Source organism: Saccopteryx leptura, chromosome 3 (genome assembly GCF_036850995.1).
Source record: "Saccopteryx leptura isolate mSacLep1 chromosome 3, mSacLep1_pri_phased_curated, whole genome shotgun sequence".
Lineage (NCBI taxonomy): Eukaryota > Metazoa > Chordata > Mammalia > Chiroptera > Emballonuridae > Saccopteryx > Saccopteryx leptura.
The window spans coordinates 294,364,860-294,384,744 of NC_089505.1; the positions used below are offsets into that span (position 1 = coordinate 294,364,860).

The 19,885-nt window shown below is 41.4% G+C and overlaps 1 protein-coding gene across 5 annotated transcripts in view; it reads right to left on the reverse strand.

The window, feature by feature from the left end:
- RALYL (RALY RNA binding protein like) overlaps positions 1-19,885 on the reverse strand; it is a 618,546-nt gene that overhangs the window by 144,436 nt on the left and 454,225 nt on the right. For all 5 annotated transcript variants that reach the window (XM_066372430.1, XM_066372428.1, XM_066372426.1 and 2 more), the window contains one exon: positions 3,593-3,668. In XM_066372430.1, coding sequence (XP_066228527.1) covers positions 3,593-3,668 — 76 coding nt within the window. The remainder of the gene's footprint in view (positions 1-3,592; positions 3,669-19,885) is intronic.

Sequence of the window (19,885 nt, forward strand, 5' to 3'; positions counted from 1 at the left end):
ACGAGGTCCCCTGTTTATGGAATGTTCACAAATGACTATCTTTCCTAGACAACCAGTCTCCAATGGGAGACATTTTTATTGCAAGTGATATTTTCATGAATTATCTACCTTTATGAACTCCTAAGGCAGAAATAATTTCTTTCTGCGTCCTTCCCCAACCCTAAACCCAAGTCAGCTGCTTATCACGTCTTCCTTGTTTCTTGTATCAGAGCCATGTGATCTCCCTCCCTCAGTGGCCTAAGTGGGAACCCTTGGACATGTCCTTCATGCTATACCCCATTTCCACTCAGGACATTCACATGACCCCTGTTGTCTGCAGGATAGCGGACGTATCTCCATCCGAGAAGCAGGCTGATAGGGATCTGGGCAGTCCCGGCCACTGGACCGTCCCTGTTATGCATTCCTTACAAGTGGCTCATCTCACCTCCCACCACGAGATGCTCTCCTTGGTTTCCGTGGCTGTGCCCGTGCTGCGGAGTCTGCTGAGTGACCATTCATGTGCACACCTAACTCACTTAGGAAGGAAATACTGTGCAGCTTGGTGATGTTTTAAAAGTTTTTGTGAGTTCTCCGTATTCATGTTAGTTTAGCACATGCTACTTGCTTAGTGCAGCCTGTCTGGCTATATCAAAAACTCGATTCCAAGAGGGAACAAGGCTCCATGACTATTCCGTGTAGACACTGCTCTGTGGTGGACGGTGGAGAGGAAAGGGACACAGAGGGAGAGGAAGGTCAGACGGCAGGCCATTCCCACCCCTGACTGAGCAAACGGATGCAGAGCACGGCACAGGGCACAAACGTATGTCGGGGCTTTCCCTAGAACCACAAAAATGAGTTGCTTTTATATACTATGTTCTCTCCTCACCAAGCAGCCTTGGCATTTTTTCCTGTGTCATTTGCCAAGATAAGCTACCACAGTGCCCAGACTGTTGTGAACATACAATAAATGTGTCTTGTAGGAATGAATGAACAAACAAATGAAATGGTCTCAGCCCATTCATTTTACAGAGAAGGAAACAGACCCAAAGCTGCAGAGGACAGTAAGAAAGGTGGAAATCGCTCCCTTGCAAGCTGCTGCCACATCTACCTTCCTGTGCCAGCTGGCTGCTCTCACCGCAACTATTCAGCCCCACCCTGTCAAGAAAATGGCAAGACCCATATGTTAGCTAAAGAGCCCGGTGCACACCTGTGCTTTCTGGTCATGCAAATAGGCGGTGATGCATGTCCTTATGTGACACACAGTGTACCCAGGGACAGAAACGTAACTGATGACTGGTTCTGGTGGGCAGGAATCTCTGCCTTTCGTAACCTGTGCTGCTTAGGCAGTAGCAGGTGAGGAGACAGCTAGATGCTAGTGTCAAGACCACCAGACCTGAAGGCTGCAAACCAGAGTTCAGTTCCTAATCTTGTTACCTGACTTCAGGCAAAGCCTTTATTGTCTCAGCAGCTGACCCTCCTCATCTATGAAGCCCAGCACACAACACCAACCTGGAGTTCAGTAGCAAACAGATGAATAATGACAGAAAAACATCACTGTCCTCACAAAAGGGAGGTATCATTACTAAGCTTATGTAAGAACGAGACAGCGTGTGCATGAACGGCTTTCTCTGAGGCGCTCCACTTTCTTTGTTCCCATAGTCACCAGTTGGCGATTTCAGCGCATCCAACCTCCATTTGTGTAAACAGATGAAAATAGCATAAACACGCATTTTGCTGCTATTGTGGTTAGTGTACACTATGCCAGATTGAAATAAACTTCTGCTTCCAGCTCTTCTGAATTCACAATTCAACCTGCCTCCATAATGGAGAAATAACAGTGACAAAGGCATTTGTTTCTTCTTATGGTACCTGTCTCTTACAAGAAAATCAAATCACTCCAAAAACAGGAAAAATGGGGAAAATTAACATTGTTGCACAGGCAGTGGGAACTCTTTGATAAGAAAGAAAGCCATTCATTGGCTGGCTTTTCAGCTGGAATGCTGGCTTTTCAAATGTTCTGCATTCCCTGCCTGCTCTGTGCATCTGCTTAAAAATGCATCTGATTGGAAAAATAATTTGCATTTCTCAGCTGTATAAACATTTTCTTGGGTGGGTGACTCTGCCTTCTACCTCTCACATAGATACTGCCTTAAGACCAAGTATCAACGTTTGTTAAGTTGTTTACCTTTCCATTTTTACATAAACATTTTCAGTTAAAATTAAATAAAATCACACAATGAAAATACTATCAATTAAGATACACTTCCCATATATATTTTAAGATCTTCGATGGTCTTTCTTTCATTAGAGAGCCCTGGGGCATCGGACATAAACGGGTCCTTAGAAGTCACCTAGTTCTGACCCTTTTATTTTATAATAGTTTGGGAACCAACCAAGGCAGCAAGTGGTTGGGAGGAAAAAAATGCTGGTCTTTGGAGAACAAAGACAAGGACAGAGCTCCAAGCTTTCTTCTGAGCAGGCTGCACTGTATCAGAACATAATCGGTGGTGACAGGATAACTCAGTTCTCCTTAATCCAAATGATATCAGGGGACAAGGGGGCCTGTTCAACACTCACAGGCGCTCGCTGGATGTGGACACTGATGGAGTGAAGATCTCAATCTGGGAGAGGCTGAATCAATTAAAATGATAGGAGATCTCAACAGACCGGGACAGCGGGCTGTGTCTAATGGGATTTAGCGAGGAGTCATACAAAGTCAGCACTCAAAGGCAAAGAAACCAACAGAAAAAAATATGTGAAATGGGGCACACAGCTTAATAGCAGAACATGAGTTTTTTTCAAAGTAGCTATTTTTTAAAAAACTGAAGTTCCGATAGTTTACTTCTGTTTTCTTCCCCCAAACGACTGAATTTTATTTAATCTCAGAAAAGTACACACAGAACAATAGGAACTCTAAATGTAGCCTACTCTGTCTGCGGGGACTGAGATGACAGGTGTGGTCCTGGTAAACGGAAGCGTGAAGGAAAGGCCAGAATGTCAAAGGAACTCAAACCGAAGAATGTCAGGAAAGGTTCAAGGAATCAGAGACGTCTCTTCGGAGAAGAAAAAGACTGTATTGTTGTTTGGGGGAATGTGTACTTTGTCACAAAAGAGGCTGAATGATCAGCAGGATGGAAAGTGGGTGTGGCATCGGAAGCATGAGTTGAAGTACCTGCGCCCTCATTTCCCAGGGGTGTGACCAGGGACACCGCTTGGAAACTGCACATGGGGCTCCTGACCTGGAGTGGGGAGGAGGACTCCCTGCACTGCAGCACGCTGTGACAATTAGGTGAGATCAAACACTGCAGTGCGTGGCATGCGGCCGTCAACAAACACGGCCTTCCCACCACTTGCCAGGCAGTCACGAGAGATTCTCACTAGGTTCTATTAGAGAACTCTCTTGCAGCAGGTTGTCTGAGTTAGAAGAGAAGGTGAGGCATCCAGTATCCAGCCAGTGCTGTGCAACGTGCACAGGTGTCGAGAGCCCGCCTTGTGTTGTACTCACTGCCGGCCAGGATTGCTCCTCATGCACTTCCTTGCATGTTATGTGTGCTGCTTTTTAAAGCTGGCCATTCTCACTAGGACATATCGTAACCTGTGCATACTTACTCACCTATAAAGTGCAGAAAGGGGCCTCTTGTTTCCAGGTTTTGGTCTGTAGGGTTTGGGTTCTCCTGCCATGTTGATATCTGGAAACACAAAATAAAATACAATGGATTACGAAAATATGAAACCATCTGAGGAGAGTAAACCATTTTATTTATTTATTTATTTATTTACTTTTGCCATTTGTGCAAACATTATGCGTCATTCATTCATTCAACAATATTCGTTGAGCACTGACTCTGGGCCAGGCACTGTTAGAGGTATGTCAGGCAATGAGCAGGTTAGCTCCATGCCCTTGTGGAAACCAGCTTCTGTGGGGGGAGCAGACTGGTGGCAACGGACACAGTAAGTAAAAATGATACATAATTCATTGGAAGATGATGAGTAGTATGGCCAAAGAAAATGTTGAACCTGTTGACCAGATAGGGGAATTAAGAATGCTAGCTAAAAATAGAGACAGAAAGAGAGGAGAGGAGAGAGAGATACAGAAAGAAATATTAAGGAGAGAGCATATTCTTTGCTTCAGGAATCAAAACTCTGATAAAGTCACAAAGATAAAACAAGAGCATATGATTGATGAATCTCCATCTTTAAAATGAATGTGTAAAACATAAGAAATTAAAAAGTTGAGTGGCAAAGGTTTGGGAAATGACATAAACCACTAGATCAGATACCGTTAAAATTTCCAAAGAATGATAAAAAGGATATTCTCAAAGAGGCAAACGTGAAGAAAAATTTGAAAGAAGTAAGGGACATTATTTTGCAAGAAAAGAAAGGAAAGATGTCTATTTCCCATATCAGGGATGGATGAGCCACCCTCAGTGAAGACAGCCAAAGTTCCCAGATAAAATATAATGTATCTCTTTTTAAGAAGCTAGCAAGAAATATCCTTATAGACACTGAATAGCACATAATTTCCCTCTGAGTGTATAGAAATTTATTCTGAACTATGCAAATATATATTTATCATACTGCTTTAGTGACGATCATCCAAAATCTGGTGGTAGTGGATAGGGATGAGGAAAGTGTTGGCTGTAATCAGGGGACAAGGGACAGTGGGCAGGGAGCCCAGATAATCAGTGAACATAAAGACTTGTCCAGGACCACACAAACGAGCATTTCCTTTGTACTGAACTTTGTAAATACAAGGTTTAATTGTGTCTTCAGAAAGCCAGAGCTCAGGTTGTCATGTCTCAGGAGTTGTTGGCCTTGAAGGTACCATACAGACCAGGCAAATGGCATCTTAACAGTACACTCCATGGTTAGTGACAGAGACCTCTGCAGCTTTCTTCCCTGATTGTCCAGGCAGTGTATAGGTGACTCACAGCTAGGACAAGAGGAATGAGCAAGGCTCCATCTTATGCCACTCTCATAAGATAGGGGCTTTGGAGCAAAACATTAAGATACAGAAAATAAAGTGTCATTTCTTAAATTGTTGAATTTGCAAATGGATTCATACCAAATACTAACATTTAGAAATCTTATAGTATCCTCAAGGAAAGATATAGGTTTAATCATTTAATAAACTCTTTTGGGACAGTCCACAAAATCTTGGCTCATTCCTACTTGTTATGCAGACATACCTCTTGACATACCCACATACTAAGCTGGTAGATGCTAGCATCCGTGTATTAGAATTACATATTTGTAGAAAGGGTTAGTCAAACTAGATAAGCACAATTAGAAAACTGTCTCTTGATGAGTCTGTTTGGATTCACCTGTATGGAGGAACCCCTGTGACCCTTTTCCAGGCACAGGGACAGAGCAGAGGGAGCTAAAGCTTTGCCTGTGACCAGGAGACAACTGGACATGGCAGATCTCCCCCCAGAGGGAAGAGGGCCATGTGACATTATGAGCTCCCGTAAGGATCAACCGAGAGGCATATAGAACAAAACCCATATTTATTTTGAGGTTTCAACATTTCCAGTTAGCATGAAAAAACCCACATGGGGAAAATAAAAATTTACTCTAAAATTATCCTTTTAATATTAAACCTCAGATAAAAGACCTGAAAATCATTCTGTGGGGGGAGGTAGAAGAAGGTATGGGGGGATGAATGGTGATGGAAGGAAACTTGACTTGGGGTGGTGAACACACAGTACAATATACAGATGATAAGTGCTAAAGAATTCCACATCTGAAACCGATATAATTTTATTAACCAATGTCACCCCAATAAAGTCAATAAAAAGGTAAAAAATATTCTGTTGTGCTACTAACTATATCTTTTCACAGTGAATTACTTAAAATATGTTAAATAGCCTAAAAATGTAGTGAATTTCCTTTCCTTCTTTAGTTTTAAACCAAATAAGCAACGTCAACCTACTGTGACAGATATAACTAGAAAGTTACAGTACTGGGAAGAGTCAGTTTGCTGAAGCTCTTCAGATATAAGGTATATGCGATGTGGCCAAGAGAGACAGGTCCTGCTGCAAAGCGTCATCCTCAGAGGTGACAGGCTACTCGTAGAAATGTATTTCCATGTCCAATTCTTGGTAATGGGCTGTTTAAGATGATAGTAACAGTATCCTATTATTTTATGCTTTTACTCTTGGGAAGATACCTCTGACTCCACACTCACACAGGTCTGACTGCTCTCTGCTGCACCCTTTCACTTATTATATTGTCCCAATAGTGCTGACTACTGACCACTCCTTGGATGTGAGACTTCTGCAGGGCAGCCATCCTTCCACTCCACTTCTCATGCCCATCAGCCTTCCGCCCAAGGTTGTTTGTCTAGCCAGTGCTCAACGAGTCTATTGGTCAACTCAACTTACACAGGTAGTGGGTGTATCCCTACATGGTTGATGTGTCCAGCCAAACACTCTTGGTCAGCACTTGACTCACAGGGCGTTTATCGAAATGATGTTTTGGAAGATGCTCTTAGGTATGTTGCTAAACATATATAAATCATGGTAAAGTAAGTGCTTAAAATGCCATATTATATATTCCTTTCTTAGGTATTTGTAATGGATATGAAAAGATAAGATTCTGGACAAATTATCATTCAGTTACATTTCCCTCCAATGTTTTCATATGTGTGCGAACACAGAGGTATTTTGGATGGCACCCCTATTAATGTCCAGCCAAACATGGAGTCCCTAGAACACTGGGTTTATGAGACACCCTTACATATTTAGAAAAATATTTTATATTTATTTCTTTGCCATGTGTTAAATCTGAAACATTGTTACTTAAAAAACATTAATTTAATCTTTTAAGTTATATATTATTTACACTGTTACAATAAATGAACACTTGCTCCCTACCTCTGCCACTCATGGTCTCTGTGGCATATCTAAAGATATGCCATATCTCTATCTAGAGAAACTTAACCTTGACATTAAAGTATATCTACCTAATAAAATAATAAGGTATCCATATTACCAATGTGATTTTTTTAGATGGAGAACAAAAATGCAAAAAACAATTTTTTTCCTAAATGAATTCATAAAAAGTAATATCATTACTCATGGGCTATTTTTGTTTTCCTTTCTTCCCCGGAATTAAATAAAGGCTTAAATAATTCAGCCGTGTCATGGAGACTGCCAGGAAAAGTCATTCAGAGTCTTTTATTGTTCACATTTGGAAGATTTAGGGGTTCATTCCTGTTCCACTGAATAAAAATTCAAGAGATAAAGAAAACAGTCTGTTGGTTTTGACAAGTGAATGCATAAAACCATCCATTACCCTAGTAGAAGCACCATACCATTAAAATGTGTTTTGCAGTTATTATTAGTTTAGATCATCAGAACAATCTTGTGAAGTAAGAAGAGTGGGGATTGTTATTCCCACATCAAGTGCATAGATGTCAGAGACAGCGAGAAGTTAAAAGGCTCCCATAATAATGCTGTTAGCTTGGTTCATGACAAGTGTCTTTACTGTCGAGCCTGACTCATTGCCAGGATCTGATCTGGAGGATCAGGGATCCCTGCCCTAAGAGAGAGGGGACAGTCTGAATGTCAGTGACAGCCCGGAACCACAGCTCCACCAGACAAAGTCTAGAATTTTCCCTACTGTCTCATGGCTCTTAATGAGATTTGGACATCTCTGCCATTCAAACCCATCCCGGTTTCAGAAAGCAGTGTGTGATGCGATGTGCTCTGTGTCCCCAGGAGTTCTGGCATCACAGGAGGGAGGCCAAGTGATTGATGTGGCACTGGTGGGGGGTGCTGTTTGGCAGTGATGGGGGAGACACATTTGACTCTCAGCCGAGCTGCCTGCCATTCCTTGGCCAGGTAGGTTCACAACCTGTGGCTAGATGGGGCTGCCCGGAAGGGCACCTCTCTCCAAGAAAGAATATACCAGCCCTGCAAACACAGGCTCAGCCTACCCCGTGCTTGCAAATGGGAACACTGGAGGCATTTCGAGCCCAACACTGAGTGAGAGTGAAGCCAGTTTTGTACAGAAGTGAAAGGCCTTCTAATCTTGTTGTTTTTCCCCTCTGCAGAATCAAAGCTAGTTTTAACGTCTGAAATATGTCCTTAATGGTATGTTAAAATATTCACTGTTACGGGACTGAAACCATAGTCTCATTTTACTGAGTGGTCACTGAATTGTGACCATTTTAATGAGCCTGTGGACCTACTTTCATAAATTAGTCCTGACATGCCACTGTGGCACGTTGGCCTCTGGTTATTAGAATGCTAATGCAAAGATCGCTGGTTGGCCGGACTCCCATTTGTTAGCAGAAAATACTCTGCTCCTGGGCTCTGTCCGCAAGGACAAATAAAAGTGGAATCTTGAACTTCCTCCTAATTACCTCGTAAGCCGATCATCATCTGTGACTGCTTTCTCCCCAGCCGAAACTGAAGTGATGGCAGTGTGCATGTATCCATACTGAGGTGCCCTTCTTTAAAAAAAAAATTACTGTCTCTTGTGATCAACATTATAAGAAAAAGAAATAAAAATGCCACAAATCATTTGTTTTCATTGATCAAATAATTACTGAACATATAGGAGGTGCCAGGAACCATGCTAACGATGGGGTGAGCAGTAGGACATAGTTTGTGTTCTCCATGACCTCAGAGGACAGACAGACTGACAGCTACCCACAGCACCTGTCATCAGTGTCACAGTAAAGGTGTAGGCTCCGAGCTTCAGGGCCGAGGTACTCGTTCTCTGGCTGAGCTGCCTGGGAGCGGTTCTACAGACTCAGATCCATCGGCCAACTCTGCAAATGCCTGAGCTCTGTCTGCTGAGCCACAGACACCCATGAATCGCCTGGAAGCGTAAGTGGCCACGAAACTTGACAACACTCTGTGGCTTTGCTTCAGGCTTCATTAACGTTGAGTGTAAAGGGATTTAGCAAAGAGCCCCAGCACACCTTACCCCAGGTACAAAGCAGACACCGAATGGGCATAATTATCAAATGTGCTCTTACTTAATTCCTAAAACTTTCAACTTGTATCATCCTCCCCCACCCCTGCCATCGCTTTGTCTTATTTTGTCTGACGTCCATTTTTTTAAGGAATGTTTTTCTACATTCCATGAACATCTTTCAAATCCCTTACAAAGGTCAAAATGAAGAACATGCTTTGTTGAGATGAAACCTCTAGAAACCAAATGAGTCAAGCAAAATTCAAGTAAATGTTCACCAGCAGTGTCATGAACACGTTTAGTAGCTTGCTTAACAATTTTACAGACATACTTAGTGATCCACTGACCTCCATGCTGAAGACAACTGTCATGATAATTAATCAAAATACCTAGTTAAAAAAAAAAACACTTAGCCATACATTCATTATTAGTGCGTAGACTTAACATTATTAATTTCTTTGCATACCAAGGATCTATTCCGTTTCATACTTGAGGAAAGTGAAAATCAACCAACAAGGAATCTGGGTGACCAGTTTCCTTGAAACCCTCAGATTCCCATCAGTGAAGCAAAGCAGATCCTAAGATTAAAGGCTATCACGTCTACCTGTTACCTTCCATTTATTTCCAATTTCTCTCTTTTCATGTGCGTATATGTAGATGTCTCATGTCCTTTTTGGGGCATTTCGTTTGCAGGGCTTAAAACACCAAAGCTACGGATCCAGGCATTGTACAATTCATCAACATAATGGAATGTCAGTGTTAATGGTAGGCAGCTAAAGGCGTTTAATGTGGAGAGTAGAACGCGGAGTAGTATGTGGTAGACCATCCACAGTCTGCTCGGCACAGAGGCAGTGTCCGGATCATGCAGGAACCTGTTCGACATGCAGAGTCCAGGCTGCCTGTCAGACCTAAGGAACCAGAACCGGTATGCTCACAAGGCACCCAGGGGACTGCTCTGCGCGTTCCAGTTTGAGAAGCGCTGATACGTAACACATTTTTGGCTTAAATCTCTCCCTTCAATTATTTGTAAGAACTTTATTTTCTTGAACTCTTTTGAAAAGAAAGTGTGGAGTATTCTGAGCAGTAAAATAAAGCTTACTTTGGGAAGAAACCTGAAAAGTTAAGTTTAAATTTAGTTTTAATTTAGTTTAAAGGCTTAGAATGAAACAGTTGCTTTCTTAACGTCACCTTTGACGATCGTAATAGTTGCTAGCATTTATATGTCCTCTTTAGCACACATGAAGAAAATAATTTCCACAAGAATCTGGCGCTGATATCTTTCTAAGTCAACGTTTTTGTTTCCTTCCGATAAACACCCTGAAGTGGAACTTCTGGACTACACGGCAGGTTCTGCTTTCAGAATGAATTTTTGATGCCTAGGCTAGGTGCCTGTCTGAGGGGCTCAGAACTACCAGTCGGTGGCAGGAGGTCAGGAATATGACTCTAAAGACATATTATTTATTAGTGACTTAGGGGCATTGGTGGAAAACAGTTAATATCACAGATATATATTAGGGTTGATGGTCACCATTTTACAAACATATACTAGGTTTTGGACAACAGAGAAGACTAAACAACTAATACATTTCTGAGTTATAAACTAACCCTCACATCCCTGCAATATCAGTATCACCTCCCTGATTTATGGGTGTGAAACCTTGACAACAGAGACAGTCCCTTGCATAAGGCTGCCCAGTCAGCACTCTGGCGGGATCCACATTCAAAGTAGATTCCTTCTGACTCTAGGGGTCATTCCTCCAACTACACCCACATACCTGTTCCTGTTTAAGGGCAGAAATAACTCTACTGCTCTTGGTAACAGCACATGCCTGAGAAAGGAAAGGGAGGTGTGTTTGTTTCCGCTGAACACTGAATGGCTACTGCAGGCGATCTGCTTTGTTAGCTTCAGTATTCTGAAGGGGCAGGATCTTGAGTGTGTGTATTTAGGAAGAAGGCAGAATGCAGGAGCGTTACTTGATAGTCATTGATTACTGTGGTAGTTTACAGATAATGTTCACAAATTCTTTCACGCCTGTTGTGGGCAGAATAATAGTCCAAGGAAGACATGCATATCCTCATTCTGGAAAACTGTGAATATGTTATATTAGCAAAGGGGAATTAGCTGTTTTTAAAAGACAAAGATTATTCTAGATCCCTGGTCGGCAAACTGCAGCTTGCAAGCCACATGCAGCTCTTTGGCCCCTTCAATGTAGCTCTTCCACAAAATACCATGTGTGAGCACTACCTTGATAAGGAATGTACCTACCTATATAGTTTAAATTTAAAAAATTTGGCTCTCAAAAGAAATTTCAATCGTTGTACTGTTGATATTTGGCTCTGTTGACTAATGAGTTTGACCACCACAGTTCTAGATTATCTGGATAGGCCAGTGCGATAAGAATGCTCCTTTAATTTAGAAATGGCAGGAAGAAGAGAAGGTCATAGTGATGAATTGTGAGAAGGATTCAGCTCAGTTTTGACTTTGGAGATGAGAGAAAGGGGTCATGAACAAAGGGTGGTAGAAGCCTCTAGAAGATAGAAAAGGAAGCATCTCCACAGGAACCTCCAGAAAGAAACATGGACCTGCTGACACCATGACTGCGGCCCAGCGAGACCTGTGTTGGACTTCTGACCTACAGAACTCTAAGATGCCAAATTTAAATGATTTTATAGGCCACTGAGTTCATGGTGATTTGTCATAGCAGCAATGGAAAACCAGCCAATGCCACTTCCTCTGCTTTAGTGTGGGCAGACTTTGTGACTCACTCCCAGTGAAGGCAAGGTACAAAAATGGGACATCACTTTCTGGATTGGGTTATAAAAAGGCTAGATCTTGCATCTGAGGTGAATTTTCACTTTCTCTTGGATTTATTCCTCACTCTAAGGGAGCCACTGACACACCACCAGGCGCCCTCTGGAGAGGCCACACGGGGAGGAACAGCCCTGCTGGCACCTTGGGGTGACTTGAAAAGATACCCTCCCCTGTCGTACCTTTATCTGATCATGCACTGACTATCATACTGATGGTGTCCTCACAAGAGACTCTAAGTCACAACCAGCCAGGTAAGCTACTCTTAGATCTCCAACTCAAGAAATGGTGAAACAATACATGCTGTTATTTTAGGCTATGAGGTTTTGGGATAACTTACTGTGTTGCCACAGATAACTAATACAATTACTCTAGATTTTATTAATCTACCAGAAGAGAGAAAATAACTAGGAAGAAAAATGATAATGAGGAGAGTATTGCTACAAATATACTCTGATGTGAATGTGCACATTCCACTGAAGGTTATGAGAAAACATTACAATATTTTCAGAGTAACAATGCACACATGTAAAAGCTGACACTTCTATAAATATAGTCAGCTTTTATTCAGATTATCAATGGAATAAAAACCTCAATGTTGAGAATAAAATTTCTCAAAACATACCTCTTACTAAGAACACATTCATCCACTTTTACACACATTTTAATGGATCAGAGCTGTCAAAACCACTGTGAGTCATCAAAGGCAATTAACCTCTAATTTTTCCCTCTGTTCTTTCTTCTCATGTTTTTGCTTTTTCTTGAAGTCTATACTTAGTGGAACAAAGCCTGACATAAAAGGAGATTAATTAATGGGTTTTCTACTTTGCCATATGAAAATATTTCCTAGACTGCAATTTACAAAGTTTAATGACTTTCATATATATACATATCCACATATTTTCATATCTGCTAAAGAAAGAAAATAACCATTCACTTCATGCTACTTTTCTGTTGAATGTCAGTGTGACAATGATTATTGAATTAGGGTATCCTTTTATTCTTTTTTCCTTTATGAGTGTAATTTGTTTCAGCTAAGCATACATATGCAATAGCCACACTCTAGGACGTGACAATCTGGCAGGTCCTCTCCTCTCATCTTATTTAATCCCACTGGTGTTCAGATCACAGCTTCTTTTAAGCGGAAGTGTTAGTTGATCAGACCCATGGCTCCAGCATTGCTGAAATTTAATTCCCCAAATCAAGCTTAATGTTGACCAGTATCTAAATCATCTCCGTGGACGAATAGAGAAGAAATAGGCAAATTACAGACTGTTTTTTCTCTCATTATGTTAAATAAAATTTTCTTGCCTAAATATTGCAGCAGGGAAAACTGTCTTTTTATAAATTAGTGTCCATTATTATTTTCTCTGTGAAATCAGAACTCGTTTTACCCTTTAAAACTAAATGCTAAGGAAATTTCAAGTGGATAGAGGTTATGTGTTTTTATTTTGCAAGGGCCTCTGTTGCTATAGTGATATTTGATATCCCATCCGATCTGAGTCTAATTAACAACAGAGAGTCCAAAATTCCTAAGTTATCAAAAACATTTCTAAAGTTTATTCCCATTCTGCAATGACAATGTAGGTCCTTATTTCTACACAGAGGATATGGAACTTTCCTCGTCAAAAGCCCCTTTTCTCCTTAATTTAAATTCTGCCTTGTTATCAGCATATGTCAATCTATATATCATCACGGGACATGGTACACCAGGAAATTCCAAGCAAGCATGGTTCGCAGTTACTGTCCCTTAATCAAGTTAAGACATTGGTAAAGAAGAAGAATGATTTCTGCACATTCAAAAAAGGGAACGGTAATTGTGATTTGATTCACAGAGTAATGAAAACATGTCTCCAATATGCAAAGACAGATGCGCTCATCCTCACATCAGTTGGTTCTACTAATGACAAACCAGAACAGCCTTTTATAATATGTCTTTTATAATGTCACCGCCTTGCACAGAAAGCTTTGATAATAAATCATGACAAGCAAATGTCATCAGCAATATGAATATAAACATGGGAGTGTAATTAATTATGCACACTGCTCCTCTCCTCAGAATGGGGCTCCGGGATCAGCAAGCAACACTGCATAAATTCTGTTGTTAATAGTCCGACTGTTGGAGAGACTGGCTTGTGTTACTAGGAGGTTGCTAAAATAGGTTCATCAAGTGGTGTGAGCCATCAACATTTATCCTCAGGAAGGTGAGAATTTTTTTTTTTTGGAGAGAGGTAGGGAGGCAGAGAGACAGACTCCCACATGTGCCCTGACCGGGATCCACCCACCAAGCCCCCTATGGGGTGATGCTCTGCCCATCTGGGGCTGTTGCTCCATTGCTTGGCACTGAACTATTTTAGCACTTGAGATGAGGCCATGGAGCCATCCTCAGCATCCAGAGCCAACTTGTTCCAACTGAGCCATGGCTGTAGGAGGGTAAGAGAAAGAGAGAGAGAGGGAAGGGAGAAGGAGAGGGGTGAAGAAGCAGATGGTCACATCTCCTGTGTGCTCTGCCAGGGAATCAAACCAGGGACATTCACACAATGGGCTGATGCTCTGTTGCTGAGCCAACTGGCCAGGGCCTAGAAAAGTGAGAACTCAAAGGTGGCAAAGCAAATGTTTTTCAATCATAGGCATGGTGTGTTACTAGGATTTAACTGTCATTTGAATATTTAGCATGTGTTAGCTTCTATCTATTGGAAAGGAAGGGGACCACCACTGAGGGGCTGTTTTGTGCCCTCACAAAACATGTTTCATGGTTCATGAAAGCTGTATGGGCAGTTTGGGGGGCTTTTACTTTTGTATTGAGGGGCTCCTATCAATACATTTGTATCTCTCTACCTCAAACCTCTGTTATTTACCTTACCCTGTTTCTTTTCTTCTTTATTAGGAATTTGGCATCTAAAATACATATCTGAAACATTTTATCACTCCATATTTTAAATATCTCTGCTGCTCTTTTCTAGGGGGGAGGGCTCTGTGTGCCATCAGGGTAACAAAATCCATAGAATAACGGTCCAAATAATGGGTGTCCCTTATGCTTTGTGGGTATGTTACTAATACAAAACATTCAGAAAAATTTAGCTTGCCCTGAAAAATGTATTTGTTCACGGCAATAAATTATAACAAATTTCCTGTAAACCTTTTTGAAAAGTTCAGCTTAACCACAGCTCACACGATTTAAAATTCTGTCTTCAATACATTTAGCTTAATGATGTCAAATATCAAGAATGCTTAGTTTTGGTTTCTTTCTTTCTTTTCCTCTTCTTTTTTTTTTTTTTTTGCAATGTACCATGTTTTACTTTTTTAAAAAATTATAGCTGTCAGGTTAGAAAACATTTGCAGTAAAGAATGAGTAAACTACATGCATTACAAAGTGAGTATCAATACCATGGAGTTAGAATCATGTTGGGTTTTTACTATGGCCACATAATTCTACTCTCTTTGTATTAATACTTAAAGTATGTGTGGTTTAAGATTATAAAACAACCTAAGAGTGACAGATTAGTTACTATTTCTCAAAGAGGCAGCACTCACACATGTACTAATTCAACCATTTTGCAAAATGTACTAATTCCATACCCACAAGCATTGGCCAATTCTATCTAGAAAATTTTAAACCTTTAACTTGACATCTCAAGGCTGAAGTCCAGTTTGCTTATGGTGCCAGCAGACGCAGATTTACGGCGAGTGCACGGGACGCGCGCCCTGGGCCCCGACTTCTGAAGGGCCCTGAAAATCCCCAACTTGACACTTTTTTCTAATGACACCAAGTTTGTCTTCATATGTGTAATTTTAACATTAATAGTATATAATATTTTTTATTTATTTAAAAATACGGCTAACATGTATTTTATTTTCCTTGTCTCTCTCTCTCTTTTTTTAAGGGGCCCAATATTTTCTTCTGTACCCAGGGCTTCAACCTACCTTAATCCACCTCTCTAGGTGCCAGCATTGGTCAGAGTGGACATAGAGATGCAGTAAATATACAAGTGGGGGCTATTGAGATTTAAAGTACCTGTGATATGTCAGTCTCCTCAATGCCTTGAGAAGGTGCATGTGACTCATGTTGTGACAGAGAAGACTGACATGGGGTCAACGAGGGTTTCCACGGCATGTCTATACAGAAAGACTGCCGCTCCAATTAGGAGACAGCATCTGTTTATAGGAGATGAGGCTGCTTCCACATCTGATGTCCCCCTCCCCCGTTTTATTCTGACCCTGCCTCTCTCGTGGTTCCATAGCGTACTTATGTAGCTCCTCATTTTGCACATCTGCCTTCTCCCTATATCACCTCAACAGACATACTTCAATGTTCCATGGTGACTAAGCTCCAATGTATTCGTAGCTGCTTTTAGAACCAGGCTCAGGTGCCAGACTGCCTGAGATAGAATTCTAGCTCCAATACCTACTAGATTGGAACCTTGGGCAAATTACCTAACCTCGTCCCTCAAAAAAAAAAAAAAAAAAAATTGTACTACTTTATAATGCTTTGGGGAGGAATTAAATGAATTAATATGTGTAATACACTTAGATTCTGGCACAGATCGTACCCCATGATTAGCTGTGTGGTTAGTCTTATTCTCACGTCATCTACCTCCCCATGCCCACTGGGTGCCATCGAGCAGTCCTCTCCCCTCCTCATCTCGCTGTCCCCCGTTCAAGAAAGGAGAAGGTGTTGGGATGCGGAGAGCCACCTTTTGGGGGTGTGCAGCTCTTGTAAATGATTCTCTTTTTTAATTTATTGAATTTATTGGGGTACAGGTTTCAAGTGTGCAACTCAGTATAACATCATCTGCACACTGCGTCGTGTGAAGTGTTCTCTCCTTTCATGTTCACACTGAGAAAGGAGACTGCTACTCAACTGTTGTGTGTCTCTGAATCCAAGGGCAGTAGACACCAGAAAACCAGTCAACGAGTGTGAGGATTTCAACATGAAAGGATGACTGATATTCAGATCCCCCACTTGGATGATGATATAATCATTCAGCTTGTCTCATTTTCTTGGTGCTACCTGCAGAGCTGACAGGGAGGTGGGGAGGAGGCTGGTGAGACAGTCAAGTTGACAGATCCAAGAATCCCCTCTTTGGGATCATAATGCTGATCCAGATTATTCTTTGGCCCCAACAAGTATGAGTCATCCATGAAGAGTAGTCAGATTTGTAGCCATAGAACTGCTTGATAGTGTCTTAACACGGAGTGATGCACCATGGGCATCCGACCAAAGACTTGGCTTCACCAGGAACTGAACACCATGACAAGAGAGCTATTTTAGGCCATCTCTCATATTTATCACAATCACATAAAATGAGCTAAAAAGCAGGATGATGTAGTTACAAAACGACTAACAGTTTTCCAAGATTAGATAGATGAGAAGACAATGCCTATCGATCTGCTGTCTCCTCTCCTCCCCACAGTAGCAAAGTCAATGCAGGAAGAAAAGAGGAGACCCGAGAGCAGGTGGCCATGGCCCAGCCCGCTGGCTGGAATGGCTGGATGACCATCTTTGCCAGGAGCAGAAGGGTGACACTCTAGGGATAAAGTCATGGTAAGAAAGAGAGCGCCGTGTCCCCTTGAGTGACACATCCGTCCTGATAGCTGCACTGACTTTCCTGTGTGAAAGAATTTTTGTCTCATAAAAATCACAGCATTTTCTATAGTTGCCTAATCTCTATCTAGTACAGTATCAATGTGCCATTTTAAAAATGATTCTTCTCCTGAAGGATTTAACCAAAAACTGGCTCTGAGAATGTTAGGTTATAAGGTTTTTTGTTGTTGTTTTTTGGGGGGTTTTTTTGTTTGTTTTTTTTTTGTACTTTTCCGAAGCTGGAAATGGGGAGGCAGTCAGACAGACTCCCGCATGCACCCGACCGGGATCCACCCAGCACGCCCACCAGGGGGCAATGCTCTGCCCATCCGGGGCGTCGCTCTGCCGTGACCAGAGCCACTCTAGAGCCTGGGGCAGAGGCCAAGGAGCCATCCCCAGTGCCCGGGCCATCTTTTGCTCCAATGGAGCCTCATTGTGGGAGGGGAAGAGAGAGACAGAGAGGAAGGAGAGGGGGAGGGGTGGAGAAGCAGATGGGCGCCTCTCCTCTATGCCCTGGCCGGGAATCGAACCCGGGATCTCTGCACGCCAGGCCAACGCTCTACCACTGAGCCAACCGGCCAAGTCATTAAAAGGTTTTTTACTGTATTGTGATGCTATGTAGGTATGCGAAGATGCTAGGTCTTTTCTTACTAATTGATGCCCTTTGATTTTTTTGCCTTACTAGTTCAAAACTTGTTTCGCTATAATTTCTTTTGGTCAATTTTTCCTAATTTCTTGGTAAAAGTTCTTTATCTACTAGGTTTGGACGTCCTCTTCTATTAGGTTAGAACATGATATTTACTAGTAACCTTCTCTAAGAGATAGAGCCTAACAGTTCCTCAGTGCATAATGATCTGTGAATAAAGTGAATAACTACCTGAAAGGAAGGTAAGAGATGCGAAATTGTGTTTAAGGTAAAGTGATGCGGCCATACGACTGGATGGAAAGTGCTGTAAGCCATCCAATAGACAGAGACCTCAGCTAAGACACTACCAAAATAAGACGAATGGAAATAAAAAAGGGTTTAAACAACGGTAATGTCTGGGGTAAGGAGTGTTGGAAAAGATCATGATGCTCATTTTTGTTCGACTTCCATGTCCTGCATCGAAGGATTCCCCTGTCTAGATTCCAATTTTCCTTTCTTGAACATTTGGCACATAAACTGTTTAACTTTGCTGCCTCCCTTGACTAGTTATTAGACAATGGGGAGATTGACTTCTTGTGCAGTTTAAGTCTCAGAGCCAGGCTGATGCCACTACAGAGAATTCTCATTTCAGAAAGCAGCAAAACCAGAAATGATCACGTTAATTGCAGGAAGGCAGATGTTTGGGTCGAGGAGGATTACCAAGGAAAGTGGAAGGCAGATGAAGGGTACACAGGATGTAGGAGAAGATGGGAAAAAACATCTATGCAAGGTCCTTTGCATTGAATCACACCTACATCAAAATATAATTTGTGGGTTAACTAGTGATGTCTTATATTAATAAGAGTATTTGGGACATTTTGATAATGGTTACATCATTCCATAGTACTAAATAAATATTAATTAAATGTTTGTACTCAACCAGGAGTAGATTTCAGAGTCTGGTCAAAAGACTAAATATTAGCACTGTTTGAAGTCAAGATGCAAAGTCATTCTACTTGAAGTTGTTCATTCATGTAGAATGATAACAGGAGACAGGTGTTTTGCTGCAAGGTATACTTTTTTGTTGTTGTTATAGTACCTACTGGTTTCGAACACTCAAGAAAATATATCACTTCTTCTTTGTGTTTTAAATAACTGATGGAATTTCAGCTCTAGGACCATGGAGCAGGATTATAGAGACCACCTTGTTCTTAGAGATTTTCCCAAATATTAAAAACCAGATGAAAACTAAATCTTCTCAAATTTCATCTGAGTTCATCTTCTCTTTTCTTACTCATCTTCCTTCCATAGTATCCAGATATTATTGAAGTTCCTACAATGATAACCAAACAGCTGCACATTTTTTTGACAAGTAGGTAAACTGTCCTTATCATTCCACTCCAGAGCTACCATTTCTTCCTACAAATATATGCTCTTGTTCATCAACTGTCTGTTGGATCATGGTCAACAGGTAGAAGGTAAAAAAACTATGACAAGAAATCAGAATCATCCAGGAAGTAAGAAGATTAGATGAGTTTCTTCAAGTGGTTCAGGACTTACCTGGAACCTAAGTGGGATGACAGAATTGTGCTTCCCTTCCCCATCAGCTAAAAGCAGCCAGCCAAAGGAATAAAGATACAACAGGACAAAGTGATGCTCTAAGTCAGCGGTTCTCAACCTGTGGGTCACGACCCCGGTGGGGGTCGAAAGACCAAAACACAGGGGTCGCCTAAAGCCATCGGAAAATACATATTTTTATTTTAATGGGGTGACATCAATGAAAGAAAATTATAATAAAATATGACTTAAAGATTTTTATAACATCATTTCACAGTACTGTACATATAGCCTACTCAACTTACAACAAAATTTTGTTACAACTGGTCTGTCGGAACCAATCATGGTCGTAAGTCGAGCACTAGCTGTAATAAAAATCAGAGCAAAAATAAAAGACATAGAGGCT